The 19,988-nt window shown below is 45.4% G+C and overlaps 1 protein-coding gene across 1 annotated transcript; it reads right to left on the bottom strand.

The window, feature by feature from the left end:
* Positions 1-203: 203 nt before the first annotated feature.
* LOC134803885 (codanin-1) lies at positions 204-19,867 on the bottom strand. Its single transcript, XM_063776706.1, has 16 exons — positions 19,692-19,867; positions 19,526-19,614; positions 18,037-19,458; positions 15,404-15,560; positions 12,896-12,987; positions 12,638-12,738; positions 12,076-12,266; positions 11,009-11,219; positions 8,570-8,841; positions 7,476-7,655; positions 6,915-7,122; positions 6,533-6,687; positions 4,801-4,951; positions 2,651-2,792; positions 1,174-1,720; positions 204-589 (listed from the first exon to the last, which is right to left on the bottom strand). The coding sequence occupies exons 1-16, from the start codon at positions 19,776-19,778 to the stop codon at positions 455-457; spliced, it is 4,140 nt and encodes a 1,379-aa protein (XP_063632776.1). The 5' UTR covers positions 19,779-19,867; the 3' UTR covers positions 204-454.
* Between the last annotated feature and the right edge of the window lie 121 nt (positions 19,868-19,988).

The following is a 19,988-nucleotide window of genomic DNA, read 5'->3' as shown; positions in this document are numbered from 1 at the left end:
GAGTAAGCGATATTGGGTCAGGTAATATTTCATGACTTGGCTAACAAATTGGCAGTATATTCTCGAGATTCACGTATTTTATTGAGGTAGCTGCCATACAAGGCAAAAGCGTTATGTAAGCGACAGTCTCGTGGAATGCCCCTTTTACAGTACATCTGGTGCTCCATTACGACACCCTATGCTATAATAAGCACATTACGTAGTTACGTCCAAAATTTAAAGGGCCACATGTACTGTAAAATGTTGTACGATACACGTGCGAATAGGTGATACGCACGTGTATCGTAAATAACTATTATGATACTCGAGCAGCGTGAATAAAGGCCTTACTCGATGGGTTCCAATTCTAAAACCCCGCAGTGTTCGGCCAAGAAGTCCAGAAACAATGTAAACTTGCCGCTACAGTCGGTGTGCGAGAGGGACACCACTATACACGCGTATAGCGCTGTCTCGCTCACTCGATGGGTTCAAATTCTAAATCCCCGCAAAATTCAGCCAAGAAGTCCAGAAACAGGGTGAATTTTCCGCTGGAGCGCGTCCAACGAGACGATACTGACTTCATACACGTTGAGAGGCTCTCCAGAACGCTCTGAAAAAAATATGATTAGTTTAAAGATACAAATGTAAATGCAGTGTATTTTTCGTTAAAGTTGCTTCTGTAGATGTTATGGAGTGATTATTGAGAAAATTCCTAGTAGTGTTATTTACTCTAGAGTTTTTTTTATAGTTTTACAGCGGTGATAGTTATTGCAATATTTCGGCTGTAACAATTCAAAAACAGTACAGTAATGTTGTACTGTGACCTAGTAGTCAAGTAGTTCAAATTGGTCATTAAACTTTATGTTGTTTATTAATTTTATATTTTACTATACAACAATAAAAACTTTATATACAAGATCAGGACTTAATACTATCCGGCATTTTTGTTGTTGTGTTGTGACCCAGGAGACAAACAAAATGTAAACAAACGACTTATAATCGTGAAAAAACACGATTCCAGAAAATATATTATTTAAATGTGACCCTTTGGACATCAAATTTCTACGGCCTTAGCGGGAAAAAAGTTGAATATCCCAAATAGTAGAAAAATTCTGAATCCCTTCCAAAAACAGCTTTTCGTTATTACCAAAATATGCCTAAAAATAATTTACAAAGACATAAACATAAACAAACCTGGGGCCAATCCTGCCTGTAAACAGCCAAGCATTGCTCTGTCAGTGAATCCTCACTGAGGTAGTCAAACTTCAGCAAAAACACCAGCACAGTCGCCAGCGCTTCCCAAACCTCAGCACTCTTACACTTCGACGTATTTAACAACACTATGTTCCTCGGACACAATATTCTATCAAAAAATTCCAACATTTCTGTACTATCAGTATCAACTACGCTTAAAATTGAGCTATTATTTATTGATTTCACACTAGAATTTGCTCTCGGCTTCGGGCTTAAAGCTCTTGGACTCCGGACGTTTGGACTTTTTGGACTTTTTAAAGAATTTGGACTTTTTAAGTTCGGGCTAGTTGGACTTTTCAAGTTTGGACTTAGCGGACTCTTGAGACTCATAGGACTGATCGGGCTGAGAGTCGGGCTGGGGATTTTGATGCTTATGCTGTTGGTGTTTGGGGCAATTATGAGGTTTTTGACGTTACGACTGGCTTTGATTGGTGCGTCTTCTTCGTCGCTTGTGATGGGTGTTGGGGCTCTGTCGTCTTCAAAGTTCCTGTAAAGATAAGTTTGTTTTAAATTTTCATATTTTATACTAAGTTTTAGTACTTTAAGGTGTGGTGGATTCTCCAGATAGGGCAAATAGAAAGAAATATATAAATAATACATCACACGAGTGTTTTAATGCATTATTATGTACAGTTACATACACCGTTTTATCTACACAACACAGACAGTCAGAGACATTTTATCAAACATGAAAACCACCGCAAAGAAACTAGCTTTCACGTAAGAAAAACCGCATCAAATCGGTCCATTTAACAACCTTATGTAAGATGAAATACAGATGTAGTGCATAATTAATTATTTTCCATCGTATTTTCACGGAAACTTACGAACATGTCTTGCTACATTTTAGTCAGTCTCGGTACAAAAGTACTGAGGTTGATTGTCGTAGCATGACTAATACGAACGTTTCCGAGAAATTACGATGGAAAACAATTATGCACTACATTTGTAATAGCAATACCTTAGTTCTGGCGACAGGTCCCGTCTCTCAGGTAGATCTAGTTCTTGCGGCTCGTTCTTATTTATTTAATTATTTAAACTTTATTGCACAAAATATATACAACAATGTACAAATGGCGGACTTAATGCCAAATGGCATTCTCTACCAATCAACCATAGGGCCAAACAGAGATACCTACAATTGATCATTCTTCTTCCTGTTCAGCAGACGTTCCAGATCGAGTGTAAATGGTTCAGGATACCCTGATCAGATGGACCCGCGATCTAGTGAAGATTGCAAGGATGGGCCTGTCGCTGTGGAGATCCTGGGGAAGACATGATAGTGATACCTTAGTTCTGGAGACAGGTCCCGTCTCTCAGGTAGATCTAGTTCTTGATGGACCGGCGATCTAGTGAAGGTTGCAAGGATGGGTGACCTGTCGCCGTGGAGATCCTGGGGAAGACATGATAGCGATACCTTAGTTCTGGAGACAGGTCCCGTCTCTCAGGTAGATCTAGTTCTTGCGGCTCGTTTTTCTTCCTGTCGGGGCAGCATACGTTCCAGATCGAGTGCAGTTGGTTCAGGAACGCTTCGTTCACGTCTTTCGGTTTGCGGCTCACTGGGGACAAACGGGAATGGATTATTATCTTGATAATTATCACTACCGATTTGATAACCTTAGATATACATATATATGTAAAAATATCTGATACTATAGCACAGTACAAGAACAGTAGTGAATCTTCATAGAAATGAGCCGCTGCCGGCTTGAATGTGTGCGTGCGCGCCGGGCGCCCTGTACGCACGCGCTGCCACGCACACATTAGCATAATATACGGGGGAATACGGTGGCGGCAGTGTGGGCTGTACCGCGACTGTGATCGCGCGCATTCGAGTACGCTGCCCGCCCGCTCGCATTTGTCTGCTCTGACAGTAGGCCTTCATTTTTTTGATCATGACTTCGAACAGAGACAATAGTATAAGTAAGGTACGAGATTCAAAAGCTTGATTATATCACTATTGTATACAATACTTTTTCTACGAATCAACAAAAATAATACTTTAAACTAGTAGAATCATACAAACGAACCAAACCAAAAGTATACAGTTAATTGTAAGATACGCGAGCAACCGCGATACCTTCATACTGGTACGCGCCTCGGCCGCCGCGCCCGGCACGTTAGTCAACGACACCTTCTCGTAACTCATGAGCCCCTGGTACTTGCTCCGCGCTAAATTAAATTTTTAGACCGTTGTTTTCTCGATTTTTGCCACCGTAGCCTATGGAGACTAATAAGCAACACTAAGTGGTTTTCGTAGTCTATGGATGTTGCTATATTAAATATAATATAAATATAAATTCATTTATTTCAGATACATGATCCATAATTACACAAATAACACATAAAACACACTCAATATGTACATTAAAATTAAAATTAGAATCAATAAAAAATAATAACATAAAGGTGTCACATGCGCGTTTCTGACTTATGAACCAATTGTTTCTACTATACAAACTAAAATTAATAATTAATTTGAGCTATGGTTTTATTTCGTCCTCTTGACCACGGCGAGCTGTGATTGGTCAATTTCATTATAGTTGACTAAACTGTATCGAAATGAATATTATAGTTGAGTTGGGAGCTCATACATTAAAAATACCTATTTGCAGTTTGGTATAAGAAATGTTAATTCAAAATGGTTTTATTTCGTCCTCTTGACCGCGGCGAGCTGTGATTGGTCAATTTCATTATAGTTGACAAAACTGTATCGAAATGAATATTATAGTTGAGTTGGGAGCTCATACATTAAAAATACCCATTTGCAGTTTGGTATAAGAAATGTTAATTCAAAAATTACAGTCGACGAGTAGAAAAAAAATTGATAGTGTCTCAATAACGACTCCTCAAACCCGGACTTGTCATTTTTCATAATACCTACTTGCCCATGCTTCCCTAAAACCTTTTTACTAAAGTTATACGTAAGGATGAGAATTTACTTTACTTTAACCGCTAACAATAAAGCGTTCCGAACATGCAGAAACCGGAGGATTTTTTTTCTGTATTGAATTTATAATTTTTTTAATAAATGCCATTTCCTAATGTAAATATTTAAAAAGCGTTTTATTTATACTTAATTTATGAATTGATAGAACATTTCATTATATTATAATAAATAGAAACGTAGTGCTACTCATAATACGCAAATAATATTTAACTAAAAATAAAAGTGACAACCCTAAGCGCCAACGCAAGAGTAGGCAAATAACTTGCCGAGCGGCCTTAGATTCACTACTGTTCTTAGTGTACTGTGACTATAGTCTGTATTTTTAGGTATTTAAATAAAAGTATACAAACAATTTGTACATTTTCGGGTAGTTATAACATTTATTGGTTAACCATCCAAATAAAAAACCGCCGGGATATGTCACTGAACGACCTGACTTTAACCTACGTTATTTGATCGTGTAATGTTTTCATCTACCCTCAAATGGCTCCTTAACCTGTTGGTTACGTCCAATTCAAACGACCTATCAATAACCGCAATGTAATGAAACTCGCAAGCGATCGTCTAAATGAGCCCTAACTATGATGTTTTGCAAAAAAAGGGCAGAGCAAACGTACCATAGACAACGCACGCGTCCACACTGAGCTGCAGTATAGCTCGAGCGCCGCGCCCGAACAGGTTGCTCGGCGAACATGCTAGCGAGCATGTCGCGAGCGCCGCGCTCAAACCTGTAGGCTCTTCGTAGTCTAAGAGGAGACATACTTGCTCCTGAGGAAAAAAATGTTAAATCTCGTGAAAATTTACATAAGTTTACTAAATACACACAGACGCACGAGAGATCCTATAAGGGTTCCATTTTTCCTTTTGAGGTACGGAACCCTAACAAGGAGTATTAGTAAAAACCTGACAGATTCAAAATGTCCTTCAAAATGTTTAAGATATTAAAAAGACGGTTTACCTCTATTTTGCCGGCAATTTTTCTGCAGATTTTCGTTTCACAGAAAATTATTTCAAGTAATTTCAAATCGCAAAATAATCTTTACATAGAATATTTACTTCAAATAATTTTAGTTCGGATTAGTTATGTTTCACCAAATATTTAAAACATTAGTTTTGTTTCAAGAACAATTTGTTCATGTAATTTCATTTCACAGAATCATCGATCTGTAGAGAAGTCACTTCTTATAAATACGGTTCACCAAAATATACAGAATAGTCATTTAGTCGAATTTTATTTATTGAGTCGTTAATTTAACGCAATCTGCTTCTCTGGAAGGAATTCGGTTTTAGGGGTTGCCGTTCTAACCTAACCCACTTTTCTGGCAACAGTTCGTTTTCTTGGGGGTCGCAGTTCTAACCTAACCTAACCCACTTTTCTGGCAACAGTTCGTTTTCTTAGGGGTCGCCGTTCTAACCTAACCCACTTTTATGGAAAAAGTTCGTTTATTTGGGGGTCGCAGTTCTAACCTAACCCACTTTTCTGGCAACAGTTCGTTTTCTTGGGGGTCGCAGTTCTAACCTAACCTAACCCACTTTTTTGGCAACAGTTCGTTTTCTTGGGGGTCACAGTTCTAACCTAACCTAACCCACTTTTCCAGCAACGGTTCGTTTTATTAGGGGTTGCAGCTTTAAAGTAACCGAAACTCCTTTTTTTTAGCAATTTCAATGAATACTACGAGTATGTGAAAGGTAATTTAGTAAAATAATAATTGTTGAAATTAATATTCTGTGAACTGTAGTGTCGCACAAATAATATTCAATGAATAATAATTCTACAGTCAGTCTTTTATTTTATTTAAAAATCTTTGAATAAATATTCTGTATTTTAATCAAGTTTTACAAAATATGTTTCTTTGAAATGAATAATCGAAGAAATAGAATTAATTCTATTTGACGACCGGTCTGGCCTAGTGGGTAGTGACCCTGCCTATGAAGCCGATGGTCCCGGGTTCCAATCCTGGTAAGGGCATTTATTTGTATGATGATACAGATATTTGTTCCTGAGTCATGGTTGTTTTCTATGTATTTAAGTATTTATATATATCGTTGTCTGAGTACCCACAACACAAGCCTTCTTGAGCTTACCGTGGGGCTTAGTCAATTTGTGTAAGAAATGTCCTATAATATTTATTTATTTATTTATTCTAACAAAAATGTGCGATTCGATTATTCTATGAATAATTTTCTGTATAACAAAATTCTGCAAAAAATTTGACGGTAAAATAAGGGTACACCTAAAAAGACATACTCGTATATACCATCGCACACACTGGTAACTCCATCGGTGGACCTTATTACAAAAGGCATAAGGTCTACTGATAAATAGTTACAGAGTGTTGCTGTTTGTACCTTAAGATGAATAATAGCGGCCGCCACACTGACGGCCGTGGTGAAGTTCTCGAGTGCCTCGCTCGGCTTTGGTTCCGGTTTGTGCTCCGGCTTGACTGCGTCGCCGAGGGTGATGAGGTTGTGCATCTCCGCTTCTATGTCTTTACATAAGACGGCTGTGGGAGACACACATTCACGTTGGCAATGTTATGATAAACACATTTATATTCGTTAATATAACACCATATAATTACCTACATCACCTTTAGATGCCCACTTTTTTGCCTAACCTCTTTTAAATCTGCCCACTTTTGCCCACTTTTTCAATACAGTTACAACTAGTGCACATCATCTCTTAGTTGACCACTTTTTTCCCTAGACCATTTTAAATCTGCCCACTCACCCGTGCTAGTCCAATGGTCCCTCGCCCAGCGCAGCACAGCCGCCTTGCTTGCCCTAGCGGCCGCGTAATGTAAAGCTTTAGGCGCATGTGGCAGTAAAGACGTTAGGGCGCCGCTGACTCGGGATAATGTGTCTATGTTTTGAGCTGATTCTCGCAGTTGGGCGAGGTGGGAGGCGTAGATGGCTTGTAGGGTTTTGAGGAGAGCTTGCTGTGGACAAAGATTAGTTTTTGAACGAATGACAAACATTAACACTTTGTCTGGTGCCTGTGGTGTTGTCTGGTGGTGTGTGTATAAGATTCGAAATTTCTGTTATGTGTTGAGCAAACCAGGGTTTTATAAATATGTAATAACCCCACATTACATAAACAATCCTTCTATCTACAGTTAGACACCAAAAAATACTGCATTAATATTCATTCTGTATTAATCCCACTCTGCCCACTTTCATTAAGAACAGTCCCACTCATGTCCACAATCCAACCCTAAATCCCAAACACTCCTTGTATAGCTTCTTGGCACTCCCACACTTGCCCACTCTGCCCACTTCTGCCCACTCTTACCAGATCTTCTCCCCGCTCCGCCACAGCCTTCCTGGCACCGTCCCTCGCCGTAGTCCTGGCCGCGTTGACAGAAGCTGTCAAGTCTCGTACACAGGCCGCTGTCACCCGTTCTATGGTCAGTTCTAGGACTCGCCGGGTCGATGACGGCTGGGATTTGATGAGCTCTTCTTCTAGACGCATCTACAAGTAAAATACATCTATGAGACGAATAGAATATGGGTGTCATTTAATCGACCTGCAAAATATTCCTATTTTGATGAACAAAAATATGTATTTGGTCAGCCGACATTGATACTTGGTCAGCAACTTAAGGTTAGCAAGTATTTCTAAACCAGTTGGCAATTAACGTCATACCACAGAATAAATAATAGTACTAGGTACAGAAGACTCACTCTCTAACAAAACGCGTCTGTTACGATCAGGACAGATATGACCGCTAGGTGGCGACAGCACCACGCGCGGCTTATGGCTAGCCACCAAAATTGGTGTGGAACGGATGTACTTTTACCTACCTGTAGCAAAGCGACGAAATCGCGGAGTGAGCCACGCCTGGTCATACTGAGCTGCCCTAAATTGAATTGGTTGGCAAATTAATTATTTGAGCGGCGGTAATTGATCCACTATTAATCAAATTTTGTGAAGCAATCAGTGGGCAAGCGAATTATTTCATTATGGATTCCAATTTAACTGAACCGCAAAAATCAGTCGATCAGCAAATTTCTAACCAACCTAACTTACCCTTTGCTCTTCGGCTGATTTTTTAACTGACTGATGGTAACTTCAGGTTTGCCCGCAGAACCGATGGCCGTTGGGGCGGAAAGGTTCTCGAGTGGCGACCACGTACCGGAGGGCGCAACGTGGGTAGAGTAGACCCCACAAGGTGGACTGACGACCTGGTTAAGGTCGCAGGAGTCCGCTGGATGCGGGTGGCGCAAGACCGGTCATTGTGGCACTCTTTGGGGGAGGCCTATGTCCAGCAGTGGACATCCTCTGGCTGATATGATGAACTTCAGGTTTAACCGGTTAACCCTGGGTTAGTGAATGGTGCAAGAGGCCCTTATAAACGGCAAGTTAAATAAAAGCTCGTAAAATACCTGCAGTTCCTTTTCCTTGGTCCTCACACGGTCCTCGCTGTTCACGCTCAAGCTGACCGGCGTGATGTGCCGATAGGTCTCCCTTCTGTCAACCTTACACGTGGACAACAGGACGTTGACCTCGCGGAGGTAGGGACAGAGCTCAAACAGCATCGCGTCGGTGATGAGGTCGAGGGTGTCGACGCTGTCCGCGGCGGTGGGGGTTGGGGGGTCCGCGGTGGGGGGTGTGTCGTAGGCGACCGGGGGGAGGTGGGGCAGGTCGAAGAGCCAGCCTGGAACAAAATGTATGAAATAAGTAAAAAAAACGGCCAAGTGCGAGTCGGACTCGCGCAAGAAGGGTTCCGTACCATTACGCAAAAACCCGACAAGTGCGAGTCGGACTCGCCCATCGAGGGTTCTGTATTTTTTAGTATTTGTTGCTATAGCGGAGCGGCAACATAAATACAACATCTGTGAAAATTTAAACTGTCTATCACGGTTCATGAGATACAGCTTGGTGACAGACGGACATTGGAGTCTTAGTAGGTAATAGAGAGTCCCGTTTTTACCCTTTTGTACCCTAAAAATGGAGTATTCTCGCTATACAAGAGGAGGGGAGAAATGGGAATGTTTTATATGAAAACACCTATTCCCATCTGTACCCGACGGCACAAATGTTTCTTTTGTTATGTTACCTCAGAACTCCGTCATTTGTAAACCGATTTGGAAAATTATTTTTTTTTGTTCAAAGTTGGTCCCATTTTTGTCAAAATAGTTCTGATGATGGGATCCATACCATGAGGAATTGAGGGAACTTCTATAGATATTTTAGTATTTTGGCGAAATGGAACTGCTGATGAACACCAGAACTGAACCGACATGTAGTGCGCGAGCCAGGGCACGGTGACGGTGGTGTCTGGGGCCACTCACCCTTGACCGCGTCCAGGAGTATCCCCGGCCGCTTGCCGGTCGGCCGCCGCACGGCCGCCCCGGTGGCGAGCAGCCGCCGGTAGTACGGCAGGCGGCAGCTCACGGGGTCCAGCGTCGACATGTAGTGCGCGAGCCAGGGCACGGTGACGGTGGTGTCTGGGGCCACTCACCCTTGACCGCGTCCAGGAGTATCCCCGGCCGCTTGCCGGTCGGCCGCCGCACGGCCGCCACGGTGGCGAGCAGCCGCCGGTAGTACGGCAGGCGGCAGCTCACGGGGTCCAGCGTCGACATGTAGTGCGCGAGCCAGGGCACGGTGACGGTGGTGTCTGGGGCCACTCACCCTTGACCGCGTCCAGGAGTATCCCCGGCCGCTTGCCGGTCGGCCGCCGCACGGCCGCCACGGTGGCGAGCAGCCGCCGGTAGTACGGCAGGCGGCAGCTCACGGGGTCCAGCGTCGACATGTAGTGCGCGAGCCAGGGCACGGTGACGGTGGTGTCTGGGGCCACTCACCCTTGACCGCGTCCAGGAGTATCCCCGGCCGCTTGCCGGTCGGCCGCCGCACGGCCGCCACGGTGGCGAGCAGCCGCCGGTAGTACGGCAGGCGGCAGCTCACGGGGTCCAGCGTCGACATGTAGTGCGCGAGCCAGGGCACGGTGACGGTGGTGTCTGGGGCCACTCACCCTTGACCGCGTCCAGGAGTATCCCCGGCCGCTTGCCGGTCGGCCGCCGCACGGCCGCCACGGTGGCGAGCAGCCGCCGGTAGTACGGCAGGCGGCAGCTCACGGGGTCCAGCGTCGACATGTAGTGCGCGAGCCAGGGCACGGTGACGGTGGTGTCTGGGGCCACTCACCCTTGACCGCGTCCAGGAGTATCCCCGGCCGCTTGCCGGTCGGCCGCCGCACGGCCGCCACGGTGGCGAGCAGCCGCCGGTAGTACGGCAGGCGGCAGCTCACGGGGTCCAGCGTCGACATGTAGTGCGCGAGCCAGGGCACGGTGACGGTGGTGTCTGGGGCCACTCACCCTTGACCGCGTCCAGGAGTATCCCCGGCCGCTTGCCGGTCGGCCGCCGCACGGCCGCCACGGTGGCGAGCAGCCGCCGGTAGTACGGCAGGCGGCAGCTCACGGGGTCCAGCGTCGACATGTAGTGCGCGAGCCAGGGCACGGTGACGGTGGTGTCTGGGGCCACTCACCCTTGACCGCGTCCAGGAGTATCCCCGGCCGCTTGCCGGTCGGCCGCCGCACGGCCGCCACGGTGGCGAGCAGCCGCCGGTAGTACGGCAGGCGGCAGCTCACGGGGTCCAGCGTCGACATGTAGTGCGCGAGCCAGGGCACGGTGACGGTGGTGTCTGGGGCCACTCACCCTTGACCGCGTCCAGGAGTATCCCCGGCCGCTTGCCGGTCGGCCGCCGCACGGCCGCCACGGTGGCGAGCAGCCGCCGGTAGTACGGCAGGCGGCAGCTCACGGGGTCCAGCGTCGACATGTAGTGCGCGAGCCAGGGCACGGTGACGGTGGTGTCTGGGGCCACTCACCCTTGACCGCGTCCAGGAGTATCCCCGGCCGCTTGCCGGTCGGCCGCCGCACGGCCGCCACGGTGGCGAGCAGCCGCCGGTAGTACGGCAGGCGGCAGCTCACGGGGTCCAGCGTCGACATGTAGTGCGCGAGCCAGGGCACGGTGACGGTGGTGCGGCCGGCGGCCACGGCGGCCTCGAGGAGGCCCTGCAGGTCGAGCGCTGGTTGGCTCTGGAATAATGTTTCCAGTTATTTTTATTTTCAAAATAAAAGAAAATTGACTAGAAATACAAATACTCTTTATTGCACACCTCGCCACTAGACTAGTTTAGATACAGGCTTTTATTTGTTTGTGCATGCATGCGCGCGTGTGTGTATGTATGTGTGTGCGTAATGTGTACGCGGGTGCGTGTGTGTTCCGTGTGTATGTGCGAGCGTACGTGTGTGTATTGAGTGCGCGCCTCGCGCGCGCGCCAGTGTTTATTGCGTGCGTGTTTGTGCGCGTGTGTTGCTTGTGTGCATGGTTGTGAGTGTCGTGTGCGTGTGTGCATGCGTATATGTGTATTGTATATGCATGTGTGTTGTGTGTGCGTTTTTTTTTGTGTTTGTATTTATGAGAGCGATATAACAATTAAATGCCCAACTTACATAGCTCCTAGCTTTCAAGCTGCAGCAGCCGTTCCCTCGGCTCGCCCGGCGCGACCTGACTGACAGACTTACAGTCCACTGGCAGTGTTATGTACGGCAGCGACGCCAGGAAGCCGAGGAACTTGGCCAGGAGACCTAGCTTGCGCTGGAGCTGGAGGAACTCGCGCGCGCGCACACACACACACACACACACACACACACACACACACACACACACACACACACACACACACACACACACACACACACACACGCGTGTTTTGATACGTGCGTGTTTGTGTGCGTGTGTTGCTTGTGTGTATGTGTTTGTGAGTGTTGTGAGCGTGTGTATGTGTTATGTGTGCCTGTCCGTTTGTGTGTTTGCGTATGTGTAAGTGACTTTGTGTATGTGTGTGTTTGTATCTGTGAGATAGATATAACAATTAAATGCCCAACTCACATAGCTCCTAGCTTTCAAGCTGCTCTGCAGCACCCTTTCCCTCGGCTCGCCCGGCGCGACCTGACTGACAGACTTGCAGTCCGCCGGCAGTGTTACGTACGGCAGCGAGGCCAGGAAGCCGAGGAACTTGGCCAGGAGGCCTAGCTTGCGCTGGAGCTGGAGGAACTCGCGACATATGTCGCTGCTATTGGCTGAAATACAAAGAATAATTAATTTAAATACTTAAACCTCCTTTTTAATATTGATTATTTAATTAGTAGCATGTTTTGTATTATTTCTTAAAAGCTGTATTATGAAAGTATTCGTTATGTATTTGAGAGTTAAAGTATAGTCCGACATAAAACCACCATGATTATAAAGCTGCGTTTCCACCAGAGCTGTGCGAGGACGAGTGGCGAGGGATTTGTTTGTTAAGATCCAATAGAATCACTTCACGCTGAGCGAGGATAGGTAAATGGAGTGATTTTATTGGTTCTTAATAAACAAATCCCTGGCTACGCGTCCTCGCACAGCTCTGGTGGATATATAGCCTAAATGTAAGTATAAAACTAGAAATAATTACCGTTCTGTAAGGGCGTACTGTCAAGAGCGATAAGTTCGGACGCCAGCGCGTCTCTGACGTGAGCGCGGAACGACTCGCTACCCGCGTTTACGAGGACATCCCTGAAATATATTTATTAATAAATAAATAAACCGGACAAGTGCGAGTCAGACTCGCGCACGGAGGGTTCCCTACCATTATCAAAAAATCACGTTTGTTTGGCAAATCACGGCAGGTCAGGCGGCGCTGCAGCTTGCTCTAATACCCTATTATACTGACTTGTAGAAGGTCTCCTTCTCCGTGAAGTGTGGTAGCCGCGAGTCGCCGGCGGGGCAGGTCAGGCGGCGCTGCAGCTTGCTCAGCTTCGATTCCTGACAACACACATTATATACATTTTAATCGATTGATCAAACACTATGTATCAATACGCACGACATATACTCTACTTCCGTGCTCGACAACGCCACATTTAACCCCTTATTGCATGCAATAAAAAACCGGCTAGGTGCGGGTCGGACTCGCGCACAAAGGGTTCTGTACCATTACGCAAAAAACGGCAAAAAAATCACGTTTGTTGTATGGGAGCCCCACTTAAATATTTATTTTATCCTGGTTTTATTATTTGTTGTTATAGCGGCAACACAAATACATCATGTGTGAAAATTTCAACTGTCTAGCTATCACGTTTCATGAGATACAGCCTGACAGACAGACGGACAGCGGAGTCTTAGTAATAGGGTCCCGTTTTTACCCTTTGGGTACGGAACCCTAAAAAATTTTTGTTTAAATTGTCAGTAGAGTTGAATATCATATCCGCCATATATGGCATTGTATATTAAGTAGTGTTACCTGTTCAGTATGGAGACACTCCGCCAACATGTGTGCGACCAGCAGCGCGGCGAGGTGGTGGTGGTTGGCCGGGGAATGTCCGGCGCCCACTAGTAGTGTCACCTGTTCAGTATGGAGACACTCCGCCAACATGTGTGCGACCAGCAGCGCGGCGAGGTGGTGGTGGTTGGCCGGGGAGTGGCCAGCGCCCACTAGTAGTGTCACCTGTTCAGTATGGAGACACTCCGCCAACATGTGTGCGACCAGCAGCGCGGCGAGGTGGTGGTGGTTGGCCGGGGAGTGGCCAGCGCCCACTAGTAGTGTCACCTGTTCAGTATGGAGACACTCCGCCAACATGTGTGCGACCAGCAGCGCGGCGAGGTGGTGGTGGTTGGCCGGGGAGTGGCCAGCGCCCACTAGTAGTGTCACCTGTTCAGTATGGAGACACTCCGCCAACATGTGTGCGACCAGCAGCGCGGCGAGGTGGTGGTGGTTGGCCGGGGAGTGGCCAGCGCCCACTAGTAGTGTCACCTGTTCAGTATGGAGACACTCCGCCAACATGTGTGCGACCAGCAGCGCGGCGAGGTGGTGGTGGTTGGCCGGGGAGTGGCCAGCGCCCACTAGTAGTGTCACCTGTTCAGTATGGAGACACTCCGCCAACATGTGTGCGACCAGCAGCGCGGCGAGGTGGTGGTGGTTGGCCGGGGAGTGGCCAGCGCCCACTAGTAGTGTCACCTGTTCAGTATGGAGACACTCCGCCAACATGTGTGCGACCAGCAGCGCGGCGAGGTGGTGGTGGTTGGCCGGGGAGTGGCCAGCGCCCACTAGTAGTGTCACCTGTTCAGTATGGAGACACTCCGCCAACATGTGTGCGACCAGCAGCGCGGCGAGGTGGTGGTGGTTGGCCAGGGAGTGGCCAGCGCCCACTAGTAGTGTCACCTGTTCAGTATGGAGACACTCCGCCAACATGTGTGCGACCAGCAGCGCGGCGAGGTGGTGGTGGTTGGCCGGGGAGTGTCCGGCGCCCACTAGTAGTGTCACCTGTTCAGTATGGAGACACTCCGCCAACATGTGTGCGACCAGCAGCGCGGCGAGGTGGTGGTGGTTGGCCGGGGAGTGGCCAGCGCCCACTAGTAGTGTCACCTGTTCAGTATGGAGACACTCCGCCAACATGTGTGCGACCAGCAGCGCGGCGAGGTGGTGGTGGTTGGCCGGGGAGTGGCCAGCGCCCACTAGTAGTGTCACCTGTTCAGTATGGAGACACTCCGCCAACATGTGTGCGACCAGCAGCGCGGCGAGGTGGTGGTGGTTGGCCGGGGAGTGGCCAGCGCCCACTAGTAGTGTCACCTGTTCAGTATGGAGACACTCCGCCAACATGTGTGCGACCAGCAGCGCGGCGAGGTGGTGGTGGTTGGCCGGGGAGTGGCCAGCGCCCACTAGTAGTGTCACCTGTTCAGTATGGAGACACTCCGCCAACATGTGTGCGACCAGCAGCGCGGCGAGGTGGTGGTGGTTGGCCGGGGAGTGGCCAGCGCCCACTAGTAGTGTCACCTGTTCAGTATGGAGACACTCCGCCAACATGTGTGCGACCAGCAGCGCGGCGAGGTGGTGGTGGTTGGCCGGGGAGTGGCCAGCGCCCACTAGTAGTGTCACCTGTTCAGTATGGAGACACTCCGCCAACATGTGTGCGACCAGCAGCGCGGCGAGGTGGTGGTGGTTGGCCGGGGAGTGGCCAGCGCCCACTAGTAGTGTCACCTGTTCAGTATGGAGACACTCCGCCAACATGTGTGCGACCAGCAGCGCGGCGAGGTGGTGGTGGTTGGCCGGGGAGTGGCCAGCGCCCACTAGTAGTGTCACCTGTTCAGTATGGAGACACTCCGCCAACATGTGTGCGACCAGCAGCGCGGCGAGGTGGTGGTGGTTGGCCGGGGAGTGGCCAGCGCCCACTAGTAGTGTCACCTGTTCAGTATGGAGACACTCCGCCAACATGTGTGCGACCAGCAGCGCGGCGAGGTGGTGGTGGTTGGCCGGGGAGTGGCCAGCGCCGACCAACGTCTTGACGCGCGCGCGCAGCGTGGAGCGCGGGACGCCGGTAGCCGAGCTCTCCGTGTACCATCTGCAATGGCATATTTATTAGAATAATGGCTAGAGTTAGGCCAAGAAAAGTCTGCAGCTATTTTGATAGCCCACGCAGTGCAAGTCATTTTTCATTCATTTCATTTATTTATTTCTATAACAATATGATATTGTGTTAGAAAAATCTTACAAACTAATACATGCACATAATTAAAATTATACAATAACAGCGGGACCGGACATGTCAATAATTAAAATTCCAAAAACACACTTAAACCAACAAAAAAAAAAAAAGTACAGATAAAGTAATAAAAATGTCATTATTAAAAGTGTAAAGTTACATGCATGATAATTTTGTAAAAATCTGTTTAATTTGCAAAGATCTCGTCAATACTGTAAAAACACCCCCTCAATAAAAATATCTTCAAGTGCTTACTAAATATCTTATAATCTGTAATGGCTTTTAGATTTGTAGGTAGTTGGTTAAAAATCCGGATAGCTTGATACCTTACACAATGCCTTGCTACTTGTTGTTTAGGGCAGAAAGAGTGCTTTATGTTTTTTGTTCGTGATTGAAGGCGCAACTCCTGCTCCGCAGAAGACTCAAAGTTAGCGATATTTTTCACAAAGTCAGTTAATAAAACGAGCACGTATAACGAAGGAGCTGTCAGGATAACTAAACTTGAGAAGTGATCACGGCAAGATACCCATTGTGGTATGCGCATTATTGTTCGAATTGCTCTTTTTTGTACTACAATGGCTTTATTCATATTGTATTTGAAGCTGTTTCCCCAAAGTTTGATGCTGTACCTCAGCCTGGACTCCACTAGCGCATAGTACACTACTTTTAGCTGTTCAATCGAGAGTTCTTCCCTTAGACTTCTAAGCGCGTAGCAAGCTGATAGGATTGTGTTTTCTACAACCTCTAACTCCGGTTTCCAGTTTAGTTCAGCATCAATACGAATACCAAGAAATTTAACAACATCCACAATATCTACTGGTATTCCATCTATGATCACCTCTAGCTTGTCAGTTTTTTTTGTGTTGTTTTTGAACAGCATTACATTTGTTTTCCTAGTGTTAAGACTTAAATTATTTACATTGAACCAGTACTGGAATGCCGCAAACGTCTCATTTATTAATTCGCTAAGCTCATTCATACTATCGGAAGATATAACTCCACTAGTGTCATCGGCAAATAAAGTTAATTTGCAAGTATTATTTATAATTCATAATTTCATAGAAGTTGCACTGCGTGGGGTATCCAAATCGTTGCAGACTTTTCTTGGTCTAACTTTATACTCTGGCACAGCGACCTTGTCAATAGAAAAAGGCGACAAATTTAAAAAATGTAGGCGCAAAGAGTTGACTCCTCATGGAAAATTAGAATTTCACGCCTTATTCAAAAATTCAAAATATATTTATTTCATACCTTGATAAATTTTGAACTTTTTAGTATTAGACTCACTAATCTAACAACAACAACTAGGGGTCATCCATTAATTACGTCACACGAATTTCTAGGTTTTTTTACCCCTCCTTGTCACACTTAGTCACATTTGGCTAACCCCTCCCCCCTCGTGTGACGTCACATTTCTTCAACGAAATCAGCAAATATTTATTTAATATTTTATCAAAATATTTTTGACAAATGAAATATTAGTAATTTTATAACCCAAAACTGATTAAGAAATTAAATTAAACGAATGAAAACGATTATCGTTTCAAAACCTTGTTATTTAAATGATAATTAGCGTATAAAATAATTCAAATACATTTTCGGTCACTGATGAAGTTAAAGTGACGTCACAAAGTTTATGACTCCCCCCTCCCCCTTGTCACAGCATGTCACATTTTCTTTACCTCCTCCCTCCCCCTAACCGTATGATGTAATTAATGGATGACCCCCTAGTTGCAATAGAAGTTTTTGAACTTTCTACTCAACTGGTTGCATGCAAAGAATTGTTTTGCCGCCATGGCAACTGAGTATCACAACCTGTTGTGGAAAATTATTATTCTTGGTATGCATCTAGTAGGATCGTCATAGGCACGCAATTATATCTTTTCAACAAACCAGCTGATACTTTCTTGATTGTTCGAAAACTGATAAAAAAGTTGCATTTTATTCACATGTGAGGCAAAGTAATCAAATGCAAATTTTTTGTTGTTTTCTTATGTTTGCTGGTAGAATTGACTTTTAAATGATGATTTTGAATGATAAATATTTAATAACATTAATTTTGAATCGATTTGCTTTGATTTTTTACAGTTAGTCTTAGTGTTGGTGTGGTGAAAATTTTTGGGTTTCACTTGGAGGCAAAATATGTTTAGCACTGGTACCTTGAAACCCTCACAATGCTCAACATTGCATTTTCTTAACCACTTGCTACATTTGCCATTCAATTTTGACATCTTTCGCTTGCTCGGGTCTCAATATTAGCACAAGAGGTTAAACAACAACTGTGCCTCTTTGTAAAACAAATAACTATTGAGTATAGAATACAAAAAACACTTACCTCAATATCTCATAGAACATATCCCTTTGCTTTTTAAAATTCTGAAAGCTAAGTAACGACGGAAAGTTCTCCGCATTATCTGTCTCTAAATTAAAACACACAATCCCATTTGATGTCCTCTTGTCTATGGTACGTGGCTTCTCCAGACTCTCCGCTTCACACTTCAACCCATAACAGTTGAGTAGAAACTTGGCCAAGTCTGCGGAATAGCTGCGCACCTTCTTGTTCTCGCCAAGTATTTTCAACGAATTCTTGTCAAGAATCACTTCAAGTATCGACCGTAAGTTCCAGAGGGATTTTATTGCGAAATACATGCAATTATGTATAGATTGCAGCAAATAATTGGTTAGGTTTTTCTCTGTTAATTTTGTTTCAATCTCCAAATAATCTTCCTCAACTTGTTTTGACAGTAAAATTGATATTAGGAAATAGATTTCCGAATTTATACTTAAGATTAAGTTATTTTTTAATAGAACATCATATAATTCGATCAGTAAGTCGATTTTCTCCTTAAAAACAACCTTGGATGATTCAGCGTTGACGTAATTCGATGTTTGTTCGATACAGTCTTTTTTGATTATTTTTATTTGTGGTGTTACAGGGATAGACGTAGCTGATGTGTTTAAATTAAATTTCTCCATCAATTTTTGTCTCTCCAGTTTCAGGATATTGCGTTCTGCTTCGAACGTATTTGCTAATTCTTTCGGTTGTAACTTCTGGTTTTTAAATACATTGTTTTCTTCCAATGCTAGGGGAGACGGCTGCTGAAAGCACTCAGAATTAAAACTGTTCAATGAAAAGCTTTTTTGAGACATAGAACCGTCTAGATTTGTAGGTTTTATCCTCCGTTTCTCAGATCGTAGCGAGCTGGCTTTTCTAGAAATCTCCGGAAACACTTCAGTGTTACTGATATCTAAGTCTACTTTACTCTCATTCTCTTCTGATGCATTTCTACGTTTACGTTTCTTAATTTTTTGAGCAGACGTAATAAAATCTCCTAAGCTTACAGACTTATCCTTCCTATGGGCTAAGCGAGGAGTATCACAACGGTCATAAGTAAACCGCTGCGGGGTCACCGGGCTTGCAGTGGTCACAGGAGACTCGGACAGCCTTAAGCCGTTCTTCATAGGTGTACTCGACACTACCATTCGTTCAATACCTAAACTCAACCTGGATTCATCTGAAGACACAGATGCTTCCTTACGATCTTCATGAAACAGTTTAGTCTTGACTTTTCGCCCTCGTTTACGATCTTTACTTGGAGATTCATGGCTACGCCGGTCTGGTTTGACACTCAGTGAATCTGTCCTATCGTCACTCGTAGGGTCGCTTATCGACCTGCGATGCTTTCGTCTTGAGCTAAGCACCTTATCTGGCGTCCGCTGACGTATTTGCAAGGCACTGTTATTCGTCTGCAATATGCTGAAAGCAAAAATCTGGGTCAAAACTGATTATTCGAACGTTAAAGTTCCGCATGTTTACAACTCACCTGTCAGTTTGAATCCGTAAATAAGAAAGAAAACAAGCCACGAATTCGCTTCTACTGTTGCACAGTAACACACAGTCCTCAGGCACATCCTAAAACAACACGAAATCTTTTAAAAACAGTGAATTCGACCGAAAAATAAAGGTTTTAAAGCACGGTAGGTTAGTACCTCAAGTGATTCATTGTTTAACCACCGAACCACCAGTTGAGAATCCAATTTTCCGGTAAGTATGCTATCTATGATTGCTTCGGGCATTTTTACTTATTCTTAAAGTATTTTTTTGGCGATCGATTTGATGATTACTCGAGAAAAAGCTGCGCGGTAATATAGTTCGCCATCATTACATCTTGTTGCCATGTAAATAAATAATGATGCGATGACGTTTACATCGAGTGACGAGTTGTAAGTAATCGAAATCCAAATCGATTTTAAAGTGGTAAAGAAAATCTAAATAAATTATACAAG

Source organism: Cydia splendana, chromosome 27, assembly GCF_910591565.1.
Source record: "Cydia splendana chromosome 27, ilCydSple1.2, whole genome shotgun sequence".
NCBI lineage: Eukaryota > Metazoa > Arthropoda > Insecta > Lepidoptera > Tortricidae > Cydia > Cydia splendana.
This window is presented reverse-complemented; position numbering and strand designations above follow the sequence as displayed.